Raw genomic sequence first — 21,498 nt, forward strand, 5'->3', positions numbered from 1 at the left:
CCACTCCGGGCCCCGGAGACCCCCGAGGGTGGGCCTGGTGGAGACGCCGCCAACTGAACTCCAGCTGAGTGCTCCCGAGGCCGAACCAGCGGGCCTGGCCGTCTGTGAGTGGGCGGGCAGCCGCTAGGGGCGGGGCTTATGCGTTGACGGGCAGGCAGGCCATCCCGCCCCTCTCGCCCAGAGCGGCCGCGCCAGCGTTGGGGAAGGCAGAAGTGAGTACGCGAGCGGCGCAGCGAGATCCCAGCTCGGACCCCGGACGGCGCGCGCCCCCGAAGCCCCAGATCCCGGTCGGGCCAGCGGCGGACCGCCCGGTTACTGTGCACCCCGAACCACGATCGCCTGCACCCTCCCGCCCCGGCCCGGCGCCCCGGATCCTCCTGGACCGGTCCGTCCAGATTCCAGCGGGACCGACCTGTCCGCATCCCCGGATCGCCGGGCTCGGCGCGCCGCCTGGCCCCGGAGCCGCCCGCCTGGACTCCACTCCCTCCTCGCCCGGATCTCCCGAGGCCCGACGCGAGCCTGCCCCGGAGCCCTCCGAGCGCACCCTCTCTCGGGCTTGCAGCCCGCCGGCGCGGCCCGGCCCGGCGCGGCCCGGCTCAGTTCCCAGAGCCACCCGGCCATGGCCAGAGCCCGCCCGCCGCCGCCGCCGCCGCCGCCGCTGCCACCGCCCGGGCTCCTGCCGCTGCTCCCTCCGCTGCTGCTGCTGCCGCTGCTGCTGCCCGCCGGCTGCCGGGCGCTGGAAGGTGAGCGGCGTCGGGGGGCGCGCCCCGGAACGAGGTGCCCGGGGTCGCGGGGCTGCGGGCCGAATGCGCGGGTCCGACCCGGGCTGAGCGCACGTCGGAGGAGGCTCCGCCACCCGCTCTGGCGCCCAGGGATGGGGTTGGGAGGCCGCCCCGGAGCGGGCGCTGGGAGCTCGGAGGCTGGAGCTGGCTCGGAGGCAGGCAGCCCGCGGGGGAATCGCGGGGAGCTTGACTCAGGACGAGCGTCCTCGAAAGTCCTGGCCATGCCGTGAGCTTTCGTGGGAGTCCCTGACACGGCAGAGAAGCGGGGCCCCCCGGCACCCCCCTGAAGTCGAGGACGTGTGGGCAACCCCCCCCCCCAGGCCAGGCGAGGGCCGCGGGGCTGTGGTGGATGGGAGCGAAGCGGGACTCCCCAGGTTGGGGGACGCTGATCAGGAGCTCGTTGGAGTTAACTGTGAGAGTATGAGTGCGAGCACCCCGCTTTGTCAGGGGCCCAATGCGGGGGCGGACAGGCGGGGACCTGTTATTGTTTATGGTTTACCGGGCGCCAACTACCACCCGAGGTGCTGTATGCGCCTCCCCGCACCCTTTTCGGAGGCTCCCTCTTCGCCTTCTAGCAGGGCAGCCTGAGTGCTCGAGTCTCCACTGAACCCCTGAAGTTGCGGGGTTCGTCCCAGGTAGCACCAGAGCCGGGCGCCTTCCTCAGTAGCCGGTGGGAAAAGGCCCGGCTTCTCAATGGGTTCTGTGAAACCTGCCAAGACTGCTGTGGGGGGCAGCTCCAACTTCCAAATGATTGTACTTGGATGAACAGCCCGCGTTGTTGGCCCTGGCAGGAGAGCTCACACGCAGGCCACTTGACACAAGCCTGCCGCGGACAGAGGCCCCACAAACAATAGGGAGGCCCACACACACTCACGCTCGGTTTCCAAGAATTTCGGAGTCATTCAATGAGAGGGGATCAAAACCTTCCATAAAGTGGAGTGAGGGACGCCACAGAAATTCGAGGGCAATCGGAATAAAGGCAGTACTTATTGGGGGCATCTTTAACCGATCGAGTCACTTTCTTAGTTTAGGAACAAAAACGCGAATTCGGGGGGAACTTGCCTTGTTCTTCTGTTCACAGGCGGTAAACTTAAAGGTTGGGAAGAAGAAAGAACACAGCGGAGAGAGAAAGGCATCCTCTGCGTGTTCTAATGTTCTCCAGGGGCAGGACTTCCCATGATCCCCCACCCCTTCATCTCCAGTCCCACGGGTGGACACATGCAAATTCAGCCCAACACACCGAGGTCTGGCCCCCACGCGCACACACTCACCCACATGTGTGTGATAGGATCTCGGGCGTGAGAATCTGGCTGGGGCTTTGTTGTTGATTGCCTGGAGGGTGTGAGCCGGGGAGCCTGTTCAAGTAGCCAGGTCTGTGTCTGGGCCTCTGTGTCGTAGCCCAGGCGAGGCGACATTGGTACACACACATTCACGCATTGATGGGGCTGTGTGTCACCTGTGTGTGTCCGGCTACAAGGCCCTTGTTGTGGGTGTGGTGGGAGCTGGTGCAGAGTGGAGTGGGGGTGTGGTTTGGGTCAGCCCCGGGGCTACCTGGGGAGGCTCACTTCTCCCTCCTTCCTTCCCATCCTCTCTCTCTTTCAACCCCCATCGCCCACTGGACCCTCTGAGGCAGGTCCTGGTGGGAGCCCAAGCTTCCAAGCCTCCAGACCAAGCAGCTGGAGGGTTGTCCAGGAGGCAGAGTCCTGATGGGCTGGGGGCAGCAGAGCCCCTTGTTCCCCACCTGCCCACCTCGCCTCTGCTGTGAGGTGGGAGCTAGGGCTACTCCCTGGCTGGGAGGCCAGGCCAGCGTGGGGTGCCCCTGGGTAGCAGCAGTGCCTGCAAGGGTGGTTTCACCAATTCCTTCACTTTTGCAATCCCTCAGACCCTTGGGCCACCAGTTCGTGCATGGGAAAATGAGGGAGCAAATGCAAGGTGCCAACTCCAGTGAAGACCTTGCACCTGCCACCCTCTGGTCCCCCTCACTGGGAGACAGGACGGGAACAGCACCGGCCTTGCAGAGTTGTTCTGAGAACTGAATTGTTAATGTGTGCAAAGTGCTTAGCACATAAGCATTGTTATTCAAGGATTAGCTGTTATTATTATTACCCTAGGGTCTGCTCCTGGGGAGCTTCAGGAGTGAACCGAGTGTGTGCCTTTCTGTGGGAGGGAGGTTAGAGGGAGGAAAGATGAAAGGGAAGGTTGGTGCAGGGGTGGGGGGTGGGCTCTCTCCCCCCACATCTCCCTGCAGCTCTAAGGAGGGAAGGAATGGGGAGAGCTGGCTCAGTGGGCAGCTGTTTTCTGCCTGTCCTTGCCCTCCCTCCCTTGTTCTGGGGCTTGGCATGTGGATGGGTGGACTTCCAGATCCTGGGCTGTGACCAGGGCAGGGATTTGTGGCATCCATAGCACTGAGGATCTCCTCAGCCTCTCCAGCTTGCCAGGCGGGTGTCCAGCCTTCCATCTGGCCTCATCAGGATTTGGTCTGCCCTTGGCCCGGTGGTGCTCTGTGTCTGGGGCATGACATTTACTTAGGCCCAGGGTCCCTGAGCTGTGGTTGCTGCCTCTGCCTCTCATGTACCCACTATCGAGCGCCTGGTTCGTCTTCCCTCCCAGCACACTTAGGGGTCGCCGAGACTCTGCATCCAAGGCTGCCGTCAGTTTTCCATGTGGACGGAGCCTGGGTCCCAGCTTGTCCTCGTGGTTGAAAACACGCCCTCCCTTGCCCTCAGCCACAGGGAAACAGGCCATCTTGTCGCCCACTCGCTTTTTGAGTAGCGTTCTCCAGTTCCCCAAAGCCAAGATTATTCTCCCCTGAGGGCGGGCCATCAGCAGGCCTGGGAGTGGGGTCCAGTGGGGAGCAGACTGGGAATGGGATGAGGAATGGTGTCTGGACCCCAGCGCCCCTGTACCTGGGATAGGATGGTGAGATCCCTGCTGGGAAGAGATCCTTTTGAGAAAAGAGAAACAGTTACCAGATCGCAGGAGGTGGGGCCTACACATCCCCCTCCAGCCAAGCCATTGTAGCTGAGCTGTCAGTCCTGTGGAACCTGTCCCTGAGGGAACAAGGCAGCGTGGAGCCTACCTCCTCCACAGGAGTGACCCCTGAGAATGTGGGAACTGAAAGGGGACAGTGGGCTGGGATTTGGGGTGCCTGTGGCACCCCCAAGCCCCCTCCCTGTCTCCCATGCGCTGGTGTTCAGAGCTGCCGCCGAGGCCGGGGGTACTCAGAGGAACCAGTTTGCTCGGCACTGCCCTGTCTTTACCCAGAGCTGCCGCCGCCGCCGCGGCCTCCGTGTAAGCACTGAGCTGAAGCCGAAGCTGCCATGGGCAAGGCCTCTGCCACACGGCCTTCCGCTAATTAAACAGCATGAAGAGGCTGAATCACCAGGCCTGCATAGTTTGAAAATTGTAGCCCTGCCTGTTGTGCTGAGTCAAACTGGTTTGTCGGGATTGGGCAGCTGGTGGGGGTGAGGGGTGGAGGGGGAGTGGGTACAGCTGGGCACCTGATGGGGTGGGCAAGGCCCCCTGCCCAATGGCCAGCCCTGATGCCAGGGCTCCTATTGCCTTCTGCCCCCAGCCTCCTGGCCAGACCCAGCGTGGCCAGCGTCTGGGGAAGGGCAGAAGGGCTCAGGGAAGGGCTTGCTGTCCACCCGTCCTTCTGGCTCCTGGCAGGGCCACCAGTGCGGTGGGGGTGTGGATGATCTCTGAGGCGTTTGGGCTCCCCGTCCTGGGTTTCTTACCCCTTCTCTTCCCTCTCAGGTTTATTTAATTATAAACCCCCCTGATCTGAGGGTAAGAATGAAAAACAAAATGTGTTCTCTGTTCTGAGATGTTCCCTCCCCTCCATCCCAGACATGGGCCAAGGGGCTGTGGCAGGAAAGGAGGTGGCGGCCCTGGGTGAGCCATGCTCCCCACAACATTATCTTCTCCAGGCCCGTGGCAGGCTCCCCTCAAGACCCCTTGCTCCCCATGCTGACTGCCCTGTGTACACATCCTGACCCGTGGGAGGGGAGCCAGATCCTTCAGCTTGGTGGCTGAGGAAGGGACTCCACAAGTGTGGCATGGAACTTTCCTCCTTGCGCAGACCCTGGCCCCCTGCCCTCCTGCCCGCTGCACACTGCCTGCCCGGCCCTGGTGTGTTCCCTCTCCTCCCACCTCTAAGTCCCCGTCTGGAATCCAGGCTGAAGGCTGGCTGCTTCTGTCTTTACCTGTTTTTTCTGTTTTTGTTTTGTTTTCTGTTGTCTGTTTCCTGGGTCTCAACAACACTCTTGCTCCCAGGGTGCTATGAGGCCTGGCCCTTCACTGGGGCAGGTGACAGGCTCTCAGCTGGTGCTCCTCCTGCAGGCCAGGGTGCCCATGATGCCTCCTCCTGTCCTGCTCAGGGTCCTTGACATGCAAGCGGAAGAGCTTTGTCCAGAGCTTCTGAAGCCAGATCTCTTCAGGGAGCTACCCTCTACCAAGGGCTTAGGGGCCCTTGAGCCGGTGCCATTGTGCTGGCAGGGAAGTGGCGTGTTATTTGGGCAGGGGCTATACCTGGGGAGGCCGCACCCAGCCACACCCAGAATCATCTTCATGCCCCTGCCCCACCCCAGCCTCGCGACCTGACTGACAGCTCCCGCCCAAGCCAGGACAGCAGGAAGCAGGGCTATGGCTCTTTCCCTGCACCTCTGGCAAAGGCTGCCCCAGCGCCTCTGCTTCCCTTGCATGAGTGGCCCATGTGGCTGCCCTGCCTGAGCAAGAGACACCAGAGCATTAGGGGCAGGATGTCTACCCCACTGAAAGACATCCATAAAGAGAACCATGCTCGAAGGGTGTGTGTGTGTGTTGCAAGCCCATGGAGCCTGCACCTCTGAGGCGCTACACAAATCTAGGTATTTATACTTAGGCGATGTCAGGATGCTCCTTTGCAGGGGCTGTGGCATGTTCCAGTGTCATTGGGCATCTGTGACTTTGCAGCTGACTGTAGTTTGTGTGACTAGGTAAGCGCATGTCACCAAGTCTATACGGGGAAACTGGTGTTTGTGTTTGCACTTTACACCGAAGCCTGTGTGACTTGCAGCTGGTGATAGCATGTGTAATTGGGTGTGTAAGGAGAACACACTGCAGGGCTGGGTATGCATGCCCTCTGTGTGTGCATATGTTTCAGGAAATCTGCACACAGGCAGGCTGTAAGCGTGGGTCTCCCTAAGGCAAGCCAGATCTCTGTGTAAGAAAGATTCACTGTATATGAATGTCTAAGGAAGACTAATCTGTTTGGACCATATGCATCCGTGTGTCTGAGAAAGACAGACCGTGGCTCTGTGTGAAGCTGGGCGTGTGTTTGCGGGCGGCTGTGGCTTTGTGTGTTTTTGTCCACCATATGTGTTGACTTGTCGCTCTTTAGCACGGTGGTGGGGAGTGAACCCAGCCCCCAGGACTGGATGCTGCGTGTGCATCTGTGTGTGTGTGTGTGTGTGTGTGTGTGCGCGCGCGCGCGTGGGTGGGGGTCACACAGCGGCTGCCACGTGGCGGCTCTCTGTGGCCTGCAGAAACCTGAAAGAGGTGTTGCCTCCCTCCTGAGCATCAAAGCTCCAGTCCCCGGGCCTGGTGCCTGCCTCCCTGGTGCCTGCCTCCCTGGTGACTTTGCGGGACAGTGTGGTTCCTGCCTGACAGCCCAGCGTCTGGGGTGGGCCAGCCTCTTCTCTCTTCTGCCTCCTGCAGACACATGGTGGGTCAGCCAGGGGTGGGGGGCCGTAGGAAGGTGGGGAGTTGGGAGCTTGCTCACTCGCTCCTCTTTTGCTTTACCCACTGCCCCTCAAACCCCCGTCCCAGCGGGTGTATGCGCGCACGCGCACGTACACACACACACATGCACACGCCGCACACACAGCACAGAGAAGGTGAGCTGGGCCTCTTCCTCCCAATGCCACAGACAGATGAGTTCTGTGACCCCCCCACACACACACCCCCATCACCTCCTGCCGGAGGCTGGGACCGGGCACCTCAGGGCCGAGGAAGGCTGTGCTCTGTCCCCTGTGCCTGCGCAGGCTGAAGGCAGCAGGCTCCTCCTCTCCCCCTGAGAAGCGGGGAAACCGAGAGCGCGCGGCCCCCTCCCCGCCGGAGTGACCGGAGCCCTTCCTCAGGCACACATGACTCGAAACCCAAGTCCCCTCCTCATTAATGGGAAAAATGTGCCGAGATTGAGCGATGGCCAAGGCTGAGCGATGGCCAAGGGCCGATCCCCTCCCTCCCGCTCTCGCTCCCCAGAAATTAAACAGAAACGAAGAGCCTCCCTGCCTCCCTCGCTCCCTCCCCTCCCGCCGCCGCCTCCCCGCCGCCCCCTCCCTCCGCTCCCTCCTCCCGGAGCCAGCGCGGGGCTTGTTTTAAACTGTGGAGGAATCTGGCTGGAGGGGGAGGGGCTGAATATTTGGGTTTAAACAGTTCCAGATGGGTTTGGCACGGGCTGAGCAGAAGGAAGTGAGGGAGAGGGAGGAGGGAGGCCTCGCGAGGCAGCGGCGGGAGCCCCGGCCTGCTCCGGCGGGCAGCGGCTGGCGGACCCGCAGGAGGACTGGCTGCGGGGGCAGGGCGCGCTCCCGGGACGGACCCTCGGGCCGCCGGCTGGGGAGGAGGTCGTCTGGCAACCTCCCTCTGCCTCTGCCTGCTCGGACCTCCGCGTCTCTCCGTCCCCGGTCTTTGTAGGCCCCCGCCGGCCGTCCCCGCGGTCTGATCCCCGCCAACCGGCCCCGCAGGGCCTCCGGCTCGGGCCGCCCACCGTCCACCGCCGCCCAGCCGAGTCCCTGCCCCACTCGCCTTTCTCCCAGGCGAATGTCTGCGTCTCTCTGTCTGTCTGTTTGCCTGCCTGCCTGCTTGTCTGCCTGCCAGAGGCCGGGATCGCTCTCCCTGCACCCGGGCGCCCTCAGGGGACCAGGGCTGCGGCCAGAGGAGCCTCCCGCCCTGCAGTGATTGGCTGCTACCTGCAGCCCCTTTTCCTGACACTGAGGTCTGGGGTCACAGCGGCCTTGTCCACCCACGGGGTCTTCCGCGGTCCTCGGCTCAGACCTAGGCTACAGGAAACCAGTGAAGACCGCAAGCCGGTGGCCATGGGGTTTGGATATTTCCCCACCTGGGCACTGCCAGCTGCCCCACTGTTGATGTTAGAGGCCTTCAGAGGTCCTGGGGCAGCCATGCCCCATTCCAGCTTCACAGTTGAGGGAACACAACGTAGCCTTACTGCCTTCCAGGTCATGGGGAAGGAATTGGCACCTCTTTCCTTCCTTTCCTGCCCCAGGTCTAATCTGGGGGTCACACTGTCCTTCAGAATAGTGTCATCCAGCCAGAGCCCAGAAGGGGCTTCCTAAGGGAGCAATGAATGTCAGAAACATTAATGGGTCCCTCCTGTGACCAAGTGAGGTGAAACAGACAAGAAACCAGCTCAGAACACAGGACGGGCACTCTGAAAAAGTCCCTGGCCCCTGATGCATCTTACCCTGACTTGGAGGTTCAGGAAAGCCTTCCTGGAGGAGGCAACAGCTCTGCTGGGCCTTAAATGATAGGCTAGGCTTTTTTTCATCCCTCCTTTTCAAAGGGGCATATTGCAGTCAGAGTGCAAGGAATTAATTACAGAGTCAGACCTGAATCTGAGCCACCCTTGATGCCTCACCCCCAGGCCTCACCACTTTACCTTAAGGAGTGTATTTTCTTTGTCTGGGCATTGGTGTTCTCTTCTGTAAAAGGGACACATCATTAGTACCTTCTTCCAAGGATTACAGGAAGAATTGAACTAGGAGCTGGTTTGGGGCTTTGGTGGTTCCCTCTACACCCTCACAGCGCATCCCTGCCCCATCATCACCTGTAGGTGGCTGGGTGGGAACTGGCCCTGGCCGGTCACTGCCCTCCCCTTCTCCTGGGCTGAGTGTGGGGCTGGGCCTTTGTTGGGAATGGAGTCGGGGGAGGCCAGGGCCAGGGTCTGAAGCACACAGCCCTTTGTTCCAGGATAAAGGCCCTGCCGGCCCCTTTGTGCAGAGATTAGCAGAGCCTGTAGGTGTGTGGACCGGCCTCTGTTCCCGCCTCATTAACCCAGGCCTGGGGTCAGGGCACCCACCCCTAGCTGCCCGACCTGACATCTTTGAGGTTGTGACATCTCTGGGATGTCTGCAGGGTCTCCTCTTAGGTAGTGAGGAAATGGGGGAGCGGGAGGGGGGCTTTGGGGAGAGTGTGCAGAGTGGAGCCTGGTGGGAATTCTTTTCCTCAGTGATCTCTTTTTTCCTTTTTTTTTAGATGGAGTTTCACTCTAGTTGCCCAAGTTGGAGTGCAGTGGCGCAATCTCGGCTCGCTGCAACCTCCGCCTCCCGGGTTCAAGTGATTCTCCTGCCTCAGCCTCCTGAGTAGATGAGATCATAGGCCTGCACCACCACACCCGGCTAAATTTTGTATTTTTAGTAGAGATGGGGTTTCAACATGTTGGTCAGGCTTGTCTCGAACTCCTAACCTCAAGTGATCCACCCGCCTCAGCCTCCCAAAATGCTGGGAATACAGGCGTGAGCCACCGTGCCTGGCTGTGATCTCTTTCTCCTCCTCCTGAGATTAGTCCCTGACCTTTTTCTCCGTTTTCTCCCCAGAGACCCTCATGGACACAAAATGGGTGACGTCTGAGTTGGCGTGGACATCTCATCCAGAAACTGGGGTGAGACTTTCCTGTCATTCTCCTGAGCATTGGTTGCCATTAGGCTGCCCCCTACTTCCAGCCTCCGTGCCCCTCACCTCACCAGGGCCTGGAGAAGAGCTGCCTCTGCGCTCTGTCTTCTGCCCGTCACCCTTGCTTCCTTTGCCATCCCCATCCTCCTCATTTGTCACCCTCTGAAGCACCTCGAGGTCCTTCTCTGTGGGCGTTTCTGCCTCTCCTCTCCTCCGCCTGCCTGTGCCTCCCAGCCCCCACTCCCTCTCCTTCTGACAGCCCTCTGTGTGTCCATCCCCATCTCCCTCCACCCTGGGTCCTTGGAGAGAGCATTGGCTTGTAAACCTTAGTTCCAGATCTCTAACCTGCTGTGTGACCTTAGGCAAGGCCGTTTACCCCTCTGGACCACCACTCCTTGACTGTTAAATTCCTGCAGTCTGGACGTCTCTCAGATATTCCAGTTAACCTCCCTAGATGGCCTTCATGGCTCCTCTAAGCCCTAGAACCCTGGAGTAGGATGGCACCACAGGCCCTGCAGTCTCCCGGCCTGACTGACCTTGGGCACAACTCCCTCTGCGAGCCTTGGCTTCCCCATCTCTAAACATCAGGACAACAGATGCTCCTCGTGGAGTTGTTGGGAAGATTAAATGCGATGCTAATAGTGGCAGCCAGTATCCAAGAAGTGCTTGCGCTGTTACAAGCCCGTTACATTTATCAGCCTGATTTAATTCCTCACAGCCTCGTTCAGTTCTATTAGGCCCCATCTTACAGGTGATGAAACTGAGGCATAAAGATCACAAATATTATAGATAATGCTCCTAGTCCTGTCCTAAATGCTTCATTCAGTTAAAGTCTATTCCTTACACAGCTTTATTCTCCCCATGTTACAGATAGGGAAACTGAGGCACGTGGCGATTAACTGACTTACCCATAATCACACAGCAAGCAGAGAGCTGGAATTTGAACCCACGTAGGCCGCATGCTCAGCCACTATACCGTAGAAGCACCCCTGTGAAGTAAATAGAGCAGATCTGGGCACAGGGAAGCACTGGGCACATGCCGGCCTCATGCTCTGTCTTTTTCATTGGTCCCTGTACAGTGGGAAGAGGTGAGTGGCTATGATGAGGGCATGAATCCCATCCGCACGTACCAGGTGTGTAATGTGCGTGAGTCAAGCCAGAACAACTGGCTCCGCACGGGGTTCATCTGGCGGCGGGACGTGCAGCGGGTCTACGTGGAGCTCAAGTTCACGGTGCGCGACTGCAACAGCATCCCCAACATCCCCGGCTCCTGCAAGGAGACCTTCAACCTCTTCTACTACGAGGCCGACAGCGATGTGGCCTCCGCCTCCTCCCCCTTCTGGATGGAGAACCCCTACGTGAAAGTGGACACCATCGCGCCTGATGAGAGCTTCTCACGCCTCGATGCCGGCCGTGTCAACACCAAGGTGCGCAGCTTTGGGCCACTTTCCAAGGCTGGCTTCTACCTGGCCTTCCAAGACCAGGGCGCCTGCATGTCACTCATCTCCGTGCGCGCCTTCTACAAGAAGTGTGCATCCACCACCGCAGGCTTCGCACTCTTCCCCGAGACCCTCACTGGGGCGGAGCCCACCTCGCTGGTCATTGCTCCTGGCACCTGCATCCCTAACGCCGTGGAGGTGTCAGTGCCACTCAAGCTCTACTGCAACGGCGACGGGGAGTGGATGGTGCCCGTGGGTGCCTGCACCTGTGCCACCGGCCATGAGCCAGCTGCCAAGGAGTCCCAGTGCCGCCGTGAGTGGGGACCGGCCTGGGGAGAGGGTTGCGGGGAGGCCCTGGGCCATGGCTACCTATGTGCCCCAGCCCCTGCTTTCTCTCTGACCAGGAGGTCTGGCAGCAGCTCTGCAGTGGAGGCAGGAAAGGGAAGAGTGGGGATCAGATGCAGAGAATGGGGTGCAAAGAGGGAGGTGAGAGAGAAAATGTGGAGAGACAAGGATAGGAAAAGAAAAAATGAAAGAGGAAGAGAGGCATGGAGAATTTTCGGCAAGCAGGCAACTGGAGGGCCCAGTCAGAGGCTCAGGAGGCCAGCAGAGATGCCCGCTTAGTCCTGCTTTGAGTCTGTGCTTCACCCTGGAAGTGGTAGGTCGGCCCCAGGGCTGAGGGCACAGGGGCTATTGGCACCTTGTGCATGGCCTTTTACAAAACCTGGGCTCTCCTCTGCCCCTTGGGAGGCAGTATATAAATCACACAGTGGTTAGGGCCCAGTACTGAAGTCCAGTCCTGACTGTCACTTACCACTTACGTGACTTTGGGCAAGTTACTTTTTTTTTTTTTTTGAGACGGAGTTTCACTCTTGTTGCCCAGGCTGGAGTGCAGTGGTGTGATCTCAGCTCACTGCAACCTCCACTTCCCAGGTTCAAATGATTCTCCTGCCCCACCTCCTGAGTAGCTGGGATTACAGGCACACACCACCACGTCCGGCTAATTTTGTATTTTTAGTAGAGACGGGATTTCACCATGTTGGTCAGGCTGTCTCAAACTCCTGATCTAAAGTGATCCACCCGCCTTGGCCTCCCAAAGTGCTGGGATTACAGGCATGAGCCACCGTGCCCCGCCCTGGGCAAGTTACTTAACTGTTTGAACCTCGGATTCCTCATATGCAAGATGAGGACAATCATGAGGTTCCTTCATAGGGCTGTAGTGAGGCTCACGTGATCAGCGCTTTGCCCTTAGAACAGTGTCTGTCACATGGGAGCACAGCCACCAGCTCAGTGTTGGCCTTGAGTCTCTAGAGCCCAGGGATCCATGAGAGCTGGGGTGTTCTGCCATTATTATTATTATTTTTGAGATGGAGTTTCGCTCTGTTACCCAGGCTGGAGTGCAATGGCACGATCTGGGCTCACTGCAACCTCCGCCTCCCAGGTTCAAGCGATTCTCCTACCTCAGCCTCCATAGTAGCTGGGACTACAGGCATGCACCACCACACCTGGCTAATTTTGTATTTTTAGTAGAGACGGGGTTTCTTCAGGTTGGTCAGGCTAGTCTCAAACTCCCGACCTCAGGTGATCTGCCTGCCTCTGATGGCTTGCCAAGACTTCCGTACTAGGCTTCTCAGGTGTCAAAACTGTCCACCTAGGGGTCTCTCATGGAGCCTCACCACTCCCCATGAGGTAGATTCCTGTCATCTCCCTGTTTCGCCAATAAGGAAACTGAATCTTGGAGAGGCTCTGAACACAGGCCTCGTAACTGGGAATGTGGAGGTCGGCACGAAGCCTCCTCCTGTGCCTTGCCATGCAGGATGGTGTGCTGAGGGCCTTGTCTTTCACTCCCTCTGCCTGATTCTCTTCCCTGGGGCTCGCAGCCCGCAGCACTGAGGGGTAGGCAATGGCTCTTACCGCACCCTAGGTGTGAGGGCTTGGCAGCATGAGGCTGGCTGCGAGGCCCCGTGTTCTCATGGGAAGGTGAACGGTGCCATTCCGGGCCCTCTCCACTTCTCGATGGGAACCTGTCCTGAGATTTCCTCTTGCTAAGTGGAGAAAGGGGGTGGGGTGATGAGCCTGACAGCCTGAAGAGGGGCTAACACTCTGCAGGTCCCTGGCAGGAAATGCATGTTGGTTCCCATAGCAACCAGGCTGGCCTGGCCTCTGCCCCCTCCCCCGCTGGCTCAAAAGAGCTAGGATGGAATATCACCTTGGTCAGGGGAGATGAAACCCCAGAAAAGGGAAAGCCCGGGTACTAGAGGTTCTCCCCTGTGGTGCCCCGCCAGAGGCAGTCGTGGAGAGGTGGTGGCCACTGGGGAGAGTCTTGCTGTATACCCGTTTTCCTAACTCAGCTATTACGAGTGTCCCCTTTGACTTGCAAATGTTCCAGTGTGAAGAATGCATGATAAGGCCACCTAGATCCACAGAGCCTGCGTCCAGGGATCAAGGGCAGATGGCGGGAGGGCCACTGGGGATGAGGGATGCTCAGGCCCTGGGCCCTGGGCTTGCTCTGAGGGGGAGTCCCCTTGTGGACATGAGGCCTCTGAACTCCAGGTGACCCCAGCCTTCCTGCCTGCTTTCTTTCTCTCCTCCTCTCACCCGTCCTCACCCCCGTCCCTGCCCAAGGGCAGAAAGGAGCTGCTGCTGACTCTGGTGGGTGGGGTGAGAGCTTTGCTGTCAAGGCCCCCGCTCCTGGCTGTTCTAGGGTGCCCTTCAGGGTCCTCAGAATAGTCTTCCTGGAGCCTCTGGGAGAGGCGGGGCATCCCCACGGATCGCGAATGGTATGGGTGCTGCTGGCCCCACAGGTGGTCTCTTCCCATCCCCGCCTCTTCCTCCCCCTTTCTCTGTCTTCCCTGCCTCAACAAGCCCAGGCCATCCAGGTGACGGGCTGACGTCTTCGTCCGTGAGGCCCCCGGGGTTGGGGCGAGGGAGCAGGGGCGGGAGGAATCCGCTGACGTGGGCTTTCCATGGGGCAACAGGGCCTTTTGTAGCTGCAGCTGGAGTAAGGCCATCCCAGCATTGCCCCACAGTCTAGTCTTGGGGGGCTAGGGCCTAGGCTGGGGAGAAGCCAGGTTCTCAGAGCTGTGGGGGTCTGGTGTCTGTGGGGAAGGGAGGTGAGCCCCATCCATCCTCTTCTCCCCCACAGCCTGTCCCCCTGGGAGCTACAAGGCAAAGCAGGGAGAGGGGCCCTGCCTCCCCTGCCCTCCCAACAGCCGGACCACCTCGCCGGCCGCCAGCATCTGCACCTGCCACAATAACTTCTACCGCGCAGACTCGGACTCCGCGGACAGTGCCTGTACCAGTGAGTGAACGAGCGCCCTCTCCCCGGCCCACCTGCCCTCTGGGGGACCCTCCCGGGAAGCCTAGGCAGTCACTATGAATAGCCCCATTTTCCAGAGGAGCAGCTGAGGCTCGGGAAGTTAGATGTTGCGCTCAAGATGGCACAGCTGGGAGGTGACCGCCCCTGAGCCAGAATCCAGGTCAGCTAGCTCACCCCTCTGCCAGTGCCTGCTAAGCACTTCCTAGCTCCTGGCCATGATTAGGAGCTGGCTAGAAGCTTAGCGGTGGGCGGCCCTATAGTGCATCACCCCTCTCTCTGCACAGGAGTGCCTCTCCCCAGCCCCACTCTATCCACGGAGGGGGCCTCACATCCCAAGTGTGGGCTTGTGCCCCACTTCCTCCCTGCCCTGGCCTTTGGTGTGCCAGACGTTGTGCCGGGTGTCGAGGGTATGCAGTGAATAAGATAGTCATTGTTCTAAAGGAGCTCAAAACCTGCTGGGCAAAATAGGTATAAAAACAGATAATTACCGTAATGTTCTAAGAGCTGGGCTAGAAGGTTGTCTAGGAATTCTTTTATGTACATTCAGAGTGTAGGGTGAGGATCAATCAAGGAAGGCTTCCAAGAGGAAGTGTCATCACAAGTTGAGTCTTGAAGGATAAATAAGAGTCTCCCTAGTGAAGAAATATAGGAAAGTTATTCTGCTCATCAAAGCAGAGGCAAGGCAGGTTGGAGTGTGCAGGAACTCTGGGCAGAAGGGTGGTCCTAGAGCCCCCCGCTCACTACCCTCTCCTCCATGTCCCCCACAGCCGTGCCATCGCCGCCCCGAGGTGTGATCTCCAACGTGAACGAAACCTCACTGATCCTTGAGTGGAGTGAGCCCCGGGACCTGGGTGGCCGGGATGACCTCCTGTACAATGTGATCTGCAAGAAGTGCCATGGAGGCCCTGGGGCTGGGGGGCCCTCAGCCTGCTCACGCTGTGACGACAATGTGGAGTTTGTGCCTCGGCAGCTAGGCCTGACAGAGCGCCGGGTCCACATCAGCCATCTGCTGGCCCATACACGCTACACCTTTGAGGTGCAGGCTGTTAACGGTGTCTCAGGGAAGAGCCCTCTGCCACCCCGCTATGCGGCTGTGAATATCACCACCAACCAGGCTGGTGAGGAGGGGACACGGGAGGGTAGGGCCTGGCTCACTTTCCCCTGGATAGAGCTGAGGTGTCCCGGGGACTGCCAAGGGATCACTGGGGGTCCCATGGGAAGCGGGTCTTTGGGAAGGATGCCAGGGTCCAGGGAGCCCCTGGTGAGCCCCCCGCTCTTCCCAGCCCCGTCCGAAGTGCCCACTCTACGCCTGCACAGCAGCTCAGGCAGCAGCCTGACCCTGTCCTGGGCACCCCCGGAGCGGCCCAACGGAGTCATCCTGGACTATGAGATGAAGTACTTTGAGAAGGTCAGAGCCTCGAGGGGCAGGAGGAGGCCTTGGGCTGAGCTGGGCTGAGAAAATTACCTCCACAGGGTGTCGGGCCCTTGAGAGCAAGGCCTTGGGTACGGAGGGGGCATGTGGCAGGCCTGGGTGTGAACAGGGGCCAGTTGGCCTCAGGACCCACCTGAGGATGCCCCCTCCCTCCTGGCACTGCAGAGCGAGGGCATCGCCTCCACAGTGACCAGCCAGATGAACTCTGTGCAGCTGGACGGGCTGCGGCCCGACGCCCGCTATGTGGTCCAGGTCCGGGCCCGCACGGTCGCTGGCTATGGAAAGTACAGCCGGCCCGCCGAGTTTGAGACCACAAGTGAGAGAGGTTAGCAGCCCCCGCGCCTGCCCCATCATGGCCCTCACTGTCTGTCCCTCCACTCAGCAGCCCCTTCTCTGTCTCTAGGCCCCGGGGCCCAGCAGCTCCAGGAGCAGCTTCCCCTCATCGTGGGCTCCGCGACAGCTGGCCTTGTCTTCGTGGTGGCCGTCGTGGTCATCGCCATCGTCTGCCTCAGGTACTCCCAGGCCATGTTGCTCTCTGGGCTGACCAGAACTGCCCCTCATGCCTCAGAGATGAGCTGCCACCACCTCCCTCAGACCAGGGCCTTCGCCCTCCTGGGACCAGCCGTAGCTGGGGAAGCCCTCTCCCATCCCTGCCTGTGTCCCCATCCTGCCCTTTGTCCACACCCCATCCCCTGAATCTCCAGGCAGGTTTCCTGGGGACTGAGTCCACTGAGCCCCTTGCCCAGAGCGCCAGAGGCTGCTGTGACCACCAAGTGTGGCACTTGGCCCCAGGCCGTCCTCTATGTCCTCTCTGCCCCTTCTGTGAGCCCAAGGGTCTCCTGAACAAGGGAGCCATAGGGCTGGTCTCAGGCCGCCCTCCACTCTGCCCCCTCCAGGAAGCAGCGGCACGGCTCGGACTCGGAGTATACGGAGAAGCTGCAGCAGTACAGTGAGTTTGACCCCTGCCTGCCCCCCAACACCCTCCCTAAGCTCTCCCAGCCCCCGCAAGGCTCACAGACACCCTTCTCCCTGCCTGGGACTTCATTCCTTATAGATAAACCCTGAATGCCCCCTCCTGATTCCAGTCAAGTGCCATTTCCTGACCCCTATCTCTCTCCGGGTACCCTGTGCCCCCAGAGATGACAGAAGTCTGACCCCTCCCCCCAGAGGCAGTTAGTCCTATGGGAAAGACAATATGCAGACACACAGGAAACAATTAGAGAACAATTAAGCCCTGAGCCGGGTGCTCCTTGTTGTAAAAGGCACTGAGAGTTTAGAGAAGAGGAAGGCTTCCTGGAGGAGGTGGACTGGAGCTGAGCCAGGCGGGATGAGCAGGGTTTTGGGAGGTGAGGGAGAGCATTCCTGGCCAGAGGAGCCTCTGGAAGGTAGTGGGCGGGCTGGGGAGGGAGCCCAACTGTGGGGGCAGCCAGAAGACTGGTTTGACAGCTGCTAGGAAGCCAGGCCGGGTAGTCAGTCGTCGCCAGCCCGCAGAGGGTCGTGAAAGGCAGGCAGAAGAGTTTGGACTTGACTCCACCATAGGTAATTGGAAAGGCTCTCGAGCTGGGGAGTAACACAATGAACAGATTGTTTTAGGAAGACAGTGGAATGCAGGATAGCTCGGTGGGAAAAGTCCAGAGGCAGAGAGCCCAGCTGGGAGGCTATTGCAATAGTCTGAGTGTTGAAGGTCTGGATAAGGTCAGGGCGGTGAGAACCAGGGGAGGGATGAATCTGAGAGAGGTCTGGATGTGCTGAGAGATGAGAGAGAAGAACTAGGAGTAGAATCCTAGGTGTCTAGCCTTTATGATCACCAGGCATTCTCACGGGGGCTGGAGGATTGGAGCAGCAACACTGGGGGAAGGGGGGTGCATGGGGGGGGCGGAATATGGGGCCGGGCTCAGCGAGGAGGCTGTCGGAGCTGCGCCCTTCTCGGGGAGAGGCTGGCTTGAAGATCTGTTACCTTCTCATGCCCACCTCTTCTCCCTTCAGTTGCTCCTGGAATGAAGGTTTATATCGACCCTTTTACCTACGAGGACCCTAATGAGGCCGTTCGGGAGTTTGCCAAGGAGATCGACGTCTCCTGTGTCAAGATTGAGGAGGTGATCGGAGCTGGTGAGTCTCCTGGGGCACAGTAGAGGTGAGACGCTGGGGCGGGCTGGGTCCCGGGGTGGGTCATAGCTTGTGCCCTGTGCCCTGCAGGGGAGTTTGGGGAAGTGTGCCGGGGTCGACTGAAACAGCCTGGCCGCCGGGAGGTGTTTGTGGCCATCAAGACACTGAAGGTGGGCTACACTGAGCGGCAGCGGCGGGACTTCCTAAGTGAGGCCTCCATCATGGGCCAGTTTGATCACCCCAATATAATCCGGCTTGAGGGCGTGGTCACCAAAAGCCGGCCAGTCATGATCCTCACTGAGTTCATGGAGAACTGCGCCCTGGACTCCTTCCTCCGGGTAAGAGCCAGCGCCTGGGCCCTCTCCCTCCCCCAGAGAGTTGGGTTGGGCTAACCCCCCACCACACGAAAGTCAGATGGCCCCTATTCAAGTCCATAGCATTTACTGAGGTGGCAGGGTGCAGGCCTTCAGAAGTATGGGAGCTCACATCTTGACTCTGTTCCTTAATACCTGTGTGACCTCAGGCAAGTGATTTAACCTCTCTGAGTCACAGCTGCCTGGTTGTAGAATGGGGTGCTAAGAGCTAGTGGGTCCTCATGGGGATTCATTGGGATGTTGTCTACGAGATACTTGCCACACAGTAGGGCAGCTCACTTACCCTCAGGGCACTCTGGACATGGCTGCATAGTCTGAGTACTTGGAGAGGGAGGCAGGTGGGCAGCCATGGGCTGGGACAGGGCAGTGGGCACACCTAAACCTGCTTGTTGCCTGCAGCTCAACGATGGGCAGTTCACGGTCATCCAGCTGGTGGGCATGTTGCGGGGCATTGCTGCTGGCATGAAGTACCTGTCCGAGATGAACTATGTGCACCGCGACCTGGCTGCCCGCAACATCCTTGTCAACAGCAACCTGGTCTGCAAAGTCTCAGACTTCGGCCTCTCCCGCTTCCTGGAGGACGACCCCTCCGATCCCACCTACACCAGCTCCCTGGTACAGGAAATCGCTGGGAGGGAGACTGGGGACGGGGCCTGTCAGGCAGGGGCTCCGGCCTGGGGGGCAGCTCGGAGTCACAGGGTGAAGGGCCTGTGCCCCTCTCACCAGGGCGGAAAGATCCCCATCCGCTGGACGGCCCCGGAGGCGATTGCCTATCGGAAGTTCACTTCTGCTAGTGATGTCTGGAGCTATGGAATTGTCATGTGGGAGGTCATGAGCTATGGAGAGCGACCTTACTGGGACATGAGCAACCAGGATGTGAGTGGGGCCATGCCAGAGCGGTTGGGCGGGTGGGCGCTGGCTGGGGATGGTGGCGGTGGCTCACTCTGGCTTTCCCTGCCCTCGGCCCAGGTCATCAATGCTGTGGAGCAGGACTATCGGCTGCCACCGCCCATGGACTGCCCCACAGCACTGCACCAGCTCATGCTGGACTGCTGGGTGCGGGACCGGAACCTCAGGCCCAAATTCTCCCAGATTGTCAATACCTTGGACAAGCTCATCCGCAATGCTGCCAGCCTCAAGGTCATTGCCAGCGCTCAGTCTGGGTCAGTAACTCTGCCTCTGCTCCCACCCAGCCAGTAGCCCTACCTCCTGCCCTCAAGACTCACCAGGTCCTTCTCTTCTTCCCATAGCATGTCACAGCCCCTCCTGGACCGCACGGTCCCAGATTACACGACCTTCACGACAGTTGGTGATTGGCTGGAGGCCATCAAGATGGGGAGGTACAAGGAGAGCTTCGTCAGTGCAGGGTTTGCATCCTTTGACTTGGTGGCCCAGATGACCGCAGAGTAAGTATACCTCGGATTCGAAGGAGCGGGGCCGGGGGCCCTGGGCTGGGCCCCGAGTTGAGGGCAGGAGGAGGGGGACTGATCTTGCTTTTGCTTCATCTGCAGAGACCTGCTCCGTATCGGGGTCACCCTGGCCGGCCACCAGAAGAAGATCCTGAGCAGTATCCAGGACATGCGGCTGCAGATGAACCAGACGCTGCCCGTGCAGGTCTGACACCAGCTCCCATGGGGGACCCCAAGGACCGCGCAGGGATGCCGCGCAGCCGGCTGGACTTTTGGACTCTTGGACTTTTGGGTGCCTGGCCTTAGGCTGTGGCCCAGAAGATGGAAGGCTGGGAAGGGCCCAAGCTGGGACTTCTCCAGGCCTGTGCTCCCTCCCCAGGAAGAGTGCCCCAAACCTCTTCATATTGAAGATGGATTAGGAGAGGGGGTGATGACCCCTCCCCAAGCCCCTCAGGGCCCAGACCTTCCTGCTCTCCAGCGGGGGATCCCCACGACCTCACACTTGTCTGTTCTTCAATGCTGGAAGTCCTGGCAGGGTCAGATGGGGGTAAGCCGGGGTTCCACAGGGCCCAGCCCTGGCAGGGGTCTGGCCCCCCAGGTAGGTGGAGAGCAGTCCCTCCCTCAGGAACTGGAGGAGGGGACTCCAGGAATGGGGAAATGTGACATCCCCATCCTGAAGCCAGCTGGCATCTCCAGTTTGCACAGGGATTTGTTCTGGGGGCCAAGGGCCCTGACCCACTCCCGCCCTTGGTGCTGTCATAAAAGGGCAGGCAGGGGCAGGCCAAGGAGTTGCCCTTTGCCCCCCAGAGACTGACTCTCGAAGCCAGAGATGGGATGTGTGAGTGTGTGTGTGTGTGTGCACGTGCGTGTGTATGTGTGCACGCACTGGCCTGCACAGAGAGCATGGGTGAGCGTGTAAAAGCTTGGCCCTGTGCCCTGCAGTGGGGCCAGCTGGGCCAACAGCAGAATAAAGGCAATAAGATGATTATCCTGCCCCTTCTTATTTCTCCTCCCAAAGCATGATTCCCTGCTTCCAGGTTCACAGTCCCAGGCTGCCAACCCTTCACAACTCCCTAGAAGCTTTGAGAAACCAGATCTGGGCCCATCCAGGCTCAGTTTCCCCTTTGTCCCTGGACCTCACTGCTTTAAGCATCTAACAGACTTCTTGGAAGTGGGACAGTGACAACAGAGAACAAACTACCCTGGAGCTCCTTCCTTCCAAGGCAGAGGCCTTCCTGGGATGGGGGCAGGCTCTTGCTGGATGGTGTTTTACTGAGTCGGTTCTCAGCCATTGTCTTTAAGGGAGCGAAGGGTAAAGGGGGGTTGATCAGTTCCCAGGGTCACGTGACCAAGGACAAAGGGAAGGAGAGCTACTGGTGTTGAGAGGCAGAGGCCAGAAGCTACTCCTCACAGAGGCTTCCCTTGCGCAGGCGCTGGGCGAAACGCCCCGTTTATACATGGATCTTATTTAATGTCACAACAACCCAGCTAGGCAAGGAAGTATTTTTATCTTCTTTTTACAGAAGAGGAAAAGGAGAGGTTAAATAACTTGCCCAAAGTCGCTGAGCCAGTAAGTGAGGCCCGCGGCTGGGATTCCACCCAGAGACTGCCTGCACACTTGAAAGGTTCAGAGGATAAATAACAAGAACCGGGGAGAGGGTTAGGAAAACAGCTTCTGGAAACGTCAAAGGAGAAAGCGTGGTGGGGGGCGCCCAGAAGCCCCTCGGACGCTGAAACAGGCTGGGGGAGGAGAGGAATGCAGGCGTGTTTCCAGGGCCGGGAGGGATCCTTGGCCAGCAAACCTTGGTGCTTTCCGAGAGACCCGCACACCCTGAAGTAGAGGGTCCCTGGGTAGGCATAGAGGCGCGGACAGACACCGCGCCATGTGGATAGGCGGCTGTCGTGTCGCGGCCCCGCACCTCTCCCTGGACCCGTCCAGGCAGCGCAGAGCTTCCTTGGGGAAATCT

At 59.5% G+C, this 21,498-nt stretch overlaps 1 protein-coding gene across 3 annotated transcripts; it reads left to right on the forward strand.

Annotated features, from left to right (window-relative positions):
• The first annotated feature begins 208 nt into the window (after nucleotides 1-208).
• Nucleotides 209-20,517, forward strand: EPHB3 (EPH receptor B3). 3 transcript variants are annotated; one of them, XM_035275289.3, is made up of 16 exons: nucleotides 209-743; nucleotides 9,377-9,441; nucleotides 10,532-11,204; nucleotides 14,037-14,192; nucleotides 14,978-15,328; nucleotides 15,494-15,618; nucleotides 15,808-15,967; nucleotides 16,046-16,154; nucleotides 16,539-16,591; nucleotides 17,629-17,751; nucleotides 17,839-18,086; nucleotides 18,522-18,737; nucleotides 18,849-18,998; nucleotides 19,092-19,285; nucleotides 19,373-19,528; nucleotides 19,634-20,517. In XM_035275289.3, exons 1-16 carry the CDS (start codon nucleotides 620-622, stop codon nucleotides 19,740-19,742), a joined length of 3,012 nt encoding a protein of 1,003 aa, XP_035131180.3. In that variant the 5' UTR covers nucleotides 209-619; the 3' UTR covers nucleotides 19,743-20,517. The 3 variants fall into 3 exon arrangements, with proteins under 3 accessions (XP_035131180.3, XP_078206514.1, XP_035131181.1); XM_078350388.1 differs by lacking the exon at nucleotides 209-743 and adding an exon at nucleotides 7,224-7,453; XM_035275290.3 differs by lacking the exon at nucleotides 209-743 and adding an exon at nucleotides 8,519-8,799.
• Nucleotides 20,518-21,498: the final 981 nt, after the last annotated feature.

Source organism: Callithrix jacchus, chromosome 15 (genome assembly GCF_049354715.1).
Source record: "Callithrix jacchus isolate 240 chromosome 15, calJac240_pri, whole genome shotgun sequence".
Taxonomy (NCBI): Eukaryota; Metazoa; Chordata; class Mammalia; order Primates; family Cebidae; genus Callithrix; species Callithrix jacchus.

Bases quoted from the DNA above. Each gene is read 5' to 3' on its own strand.
- EPHB3 (XM_035275289.3), top strand. From the start codon at position 620: ATGGCCAGAGCCCGCCCGCCGCCGCCGCCGCCGCCGCCGCTGCCACCG. The intron at 9,442-10,531 runs GTGAGACTTTCC...GTCCCTGTACAG, and splicing joins CATCTCATCCAGAAACTGGG to TGGGAAGAGGTGAGTGGCTA. The intron at 18,087-18,521 runs GTAAGAGCCAGC...TGTTGCCTGCAG, and splicing joins CCCTGGACTCCTTCCTCCGG to CTCAACGATGGGCAGTTCAC.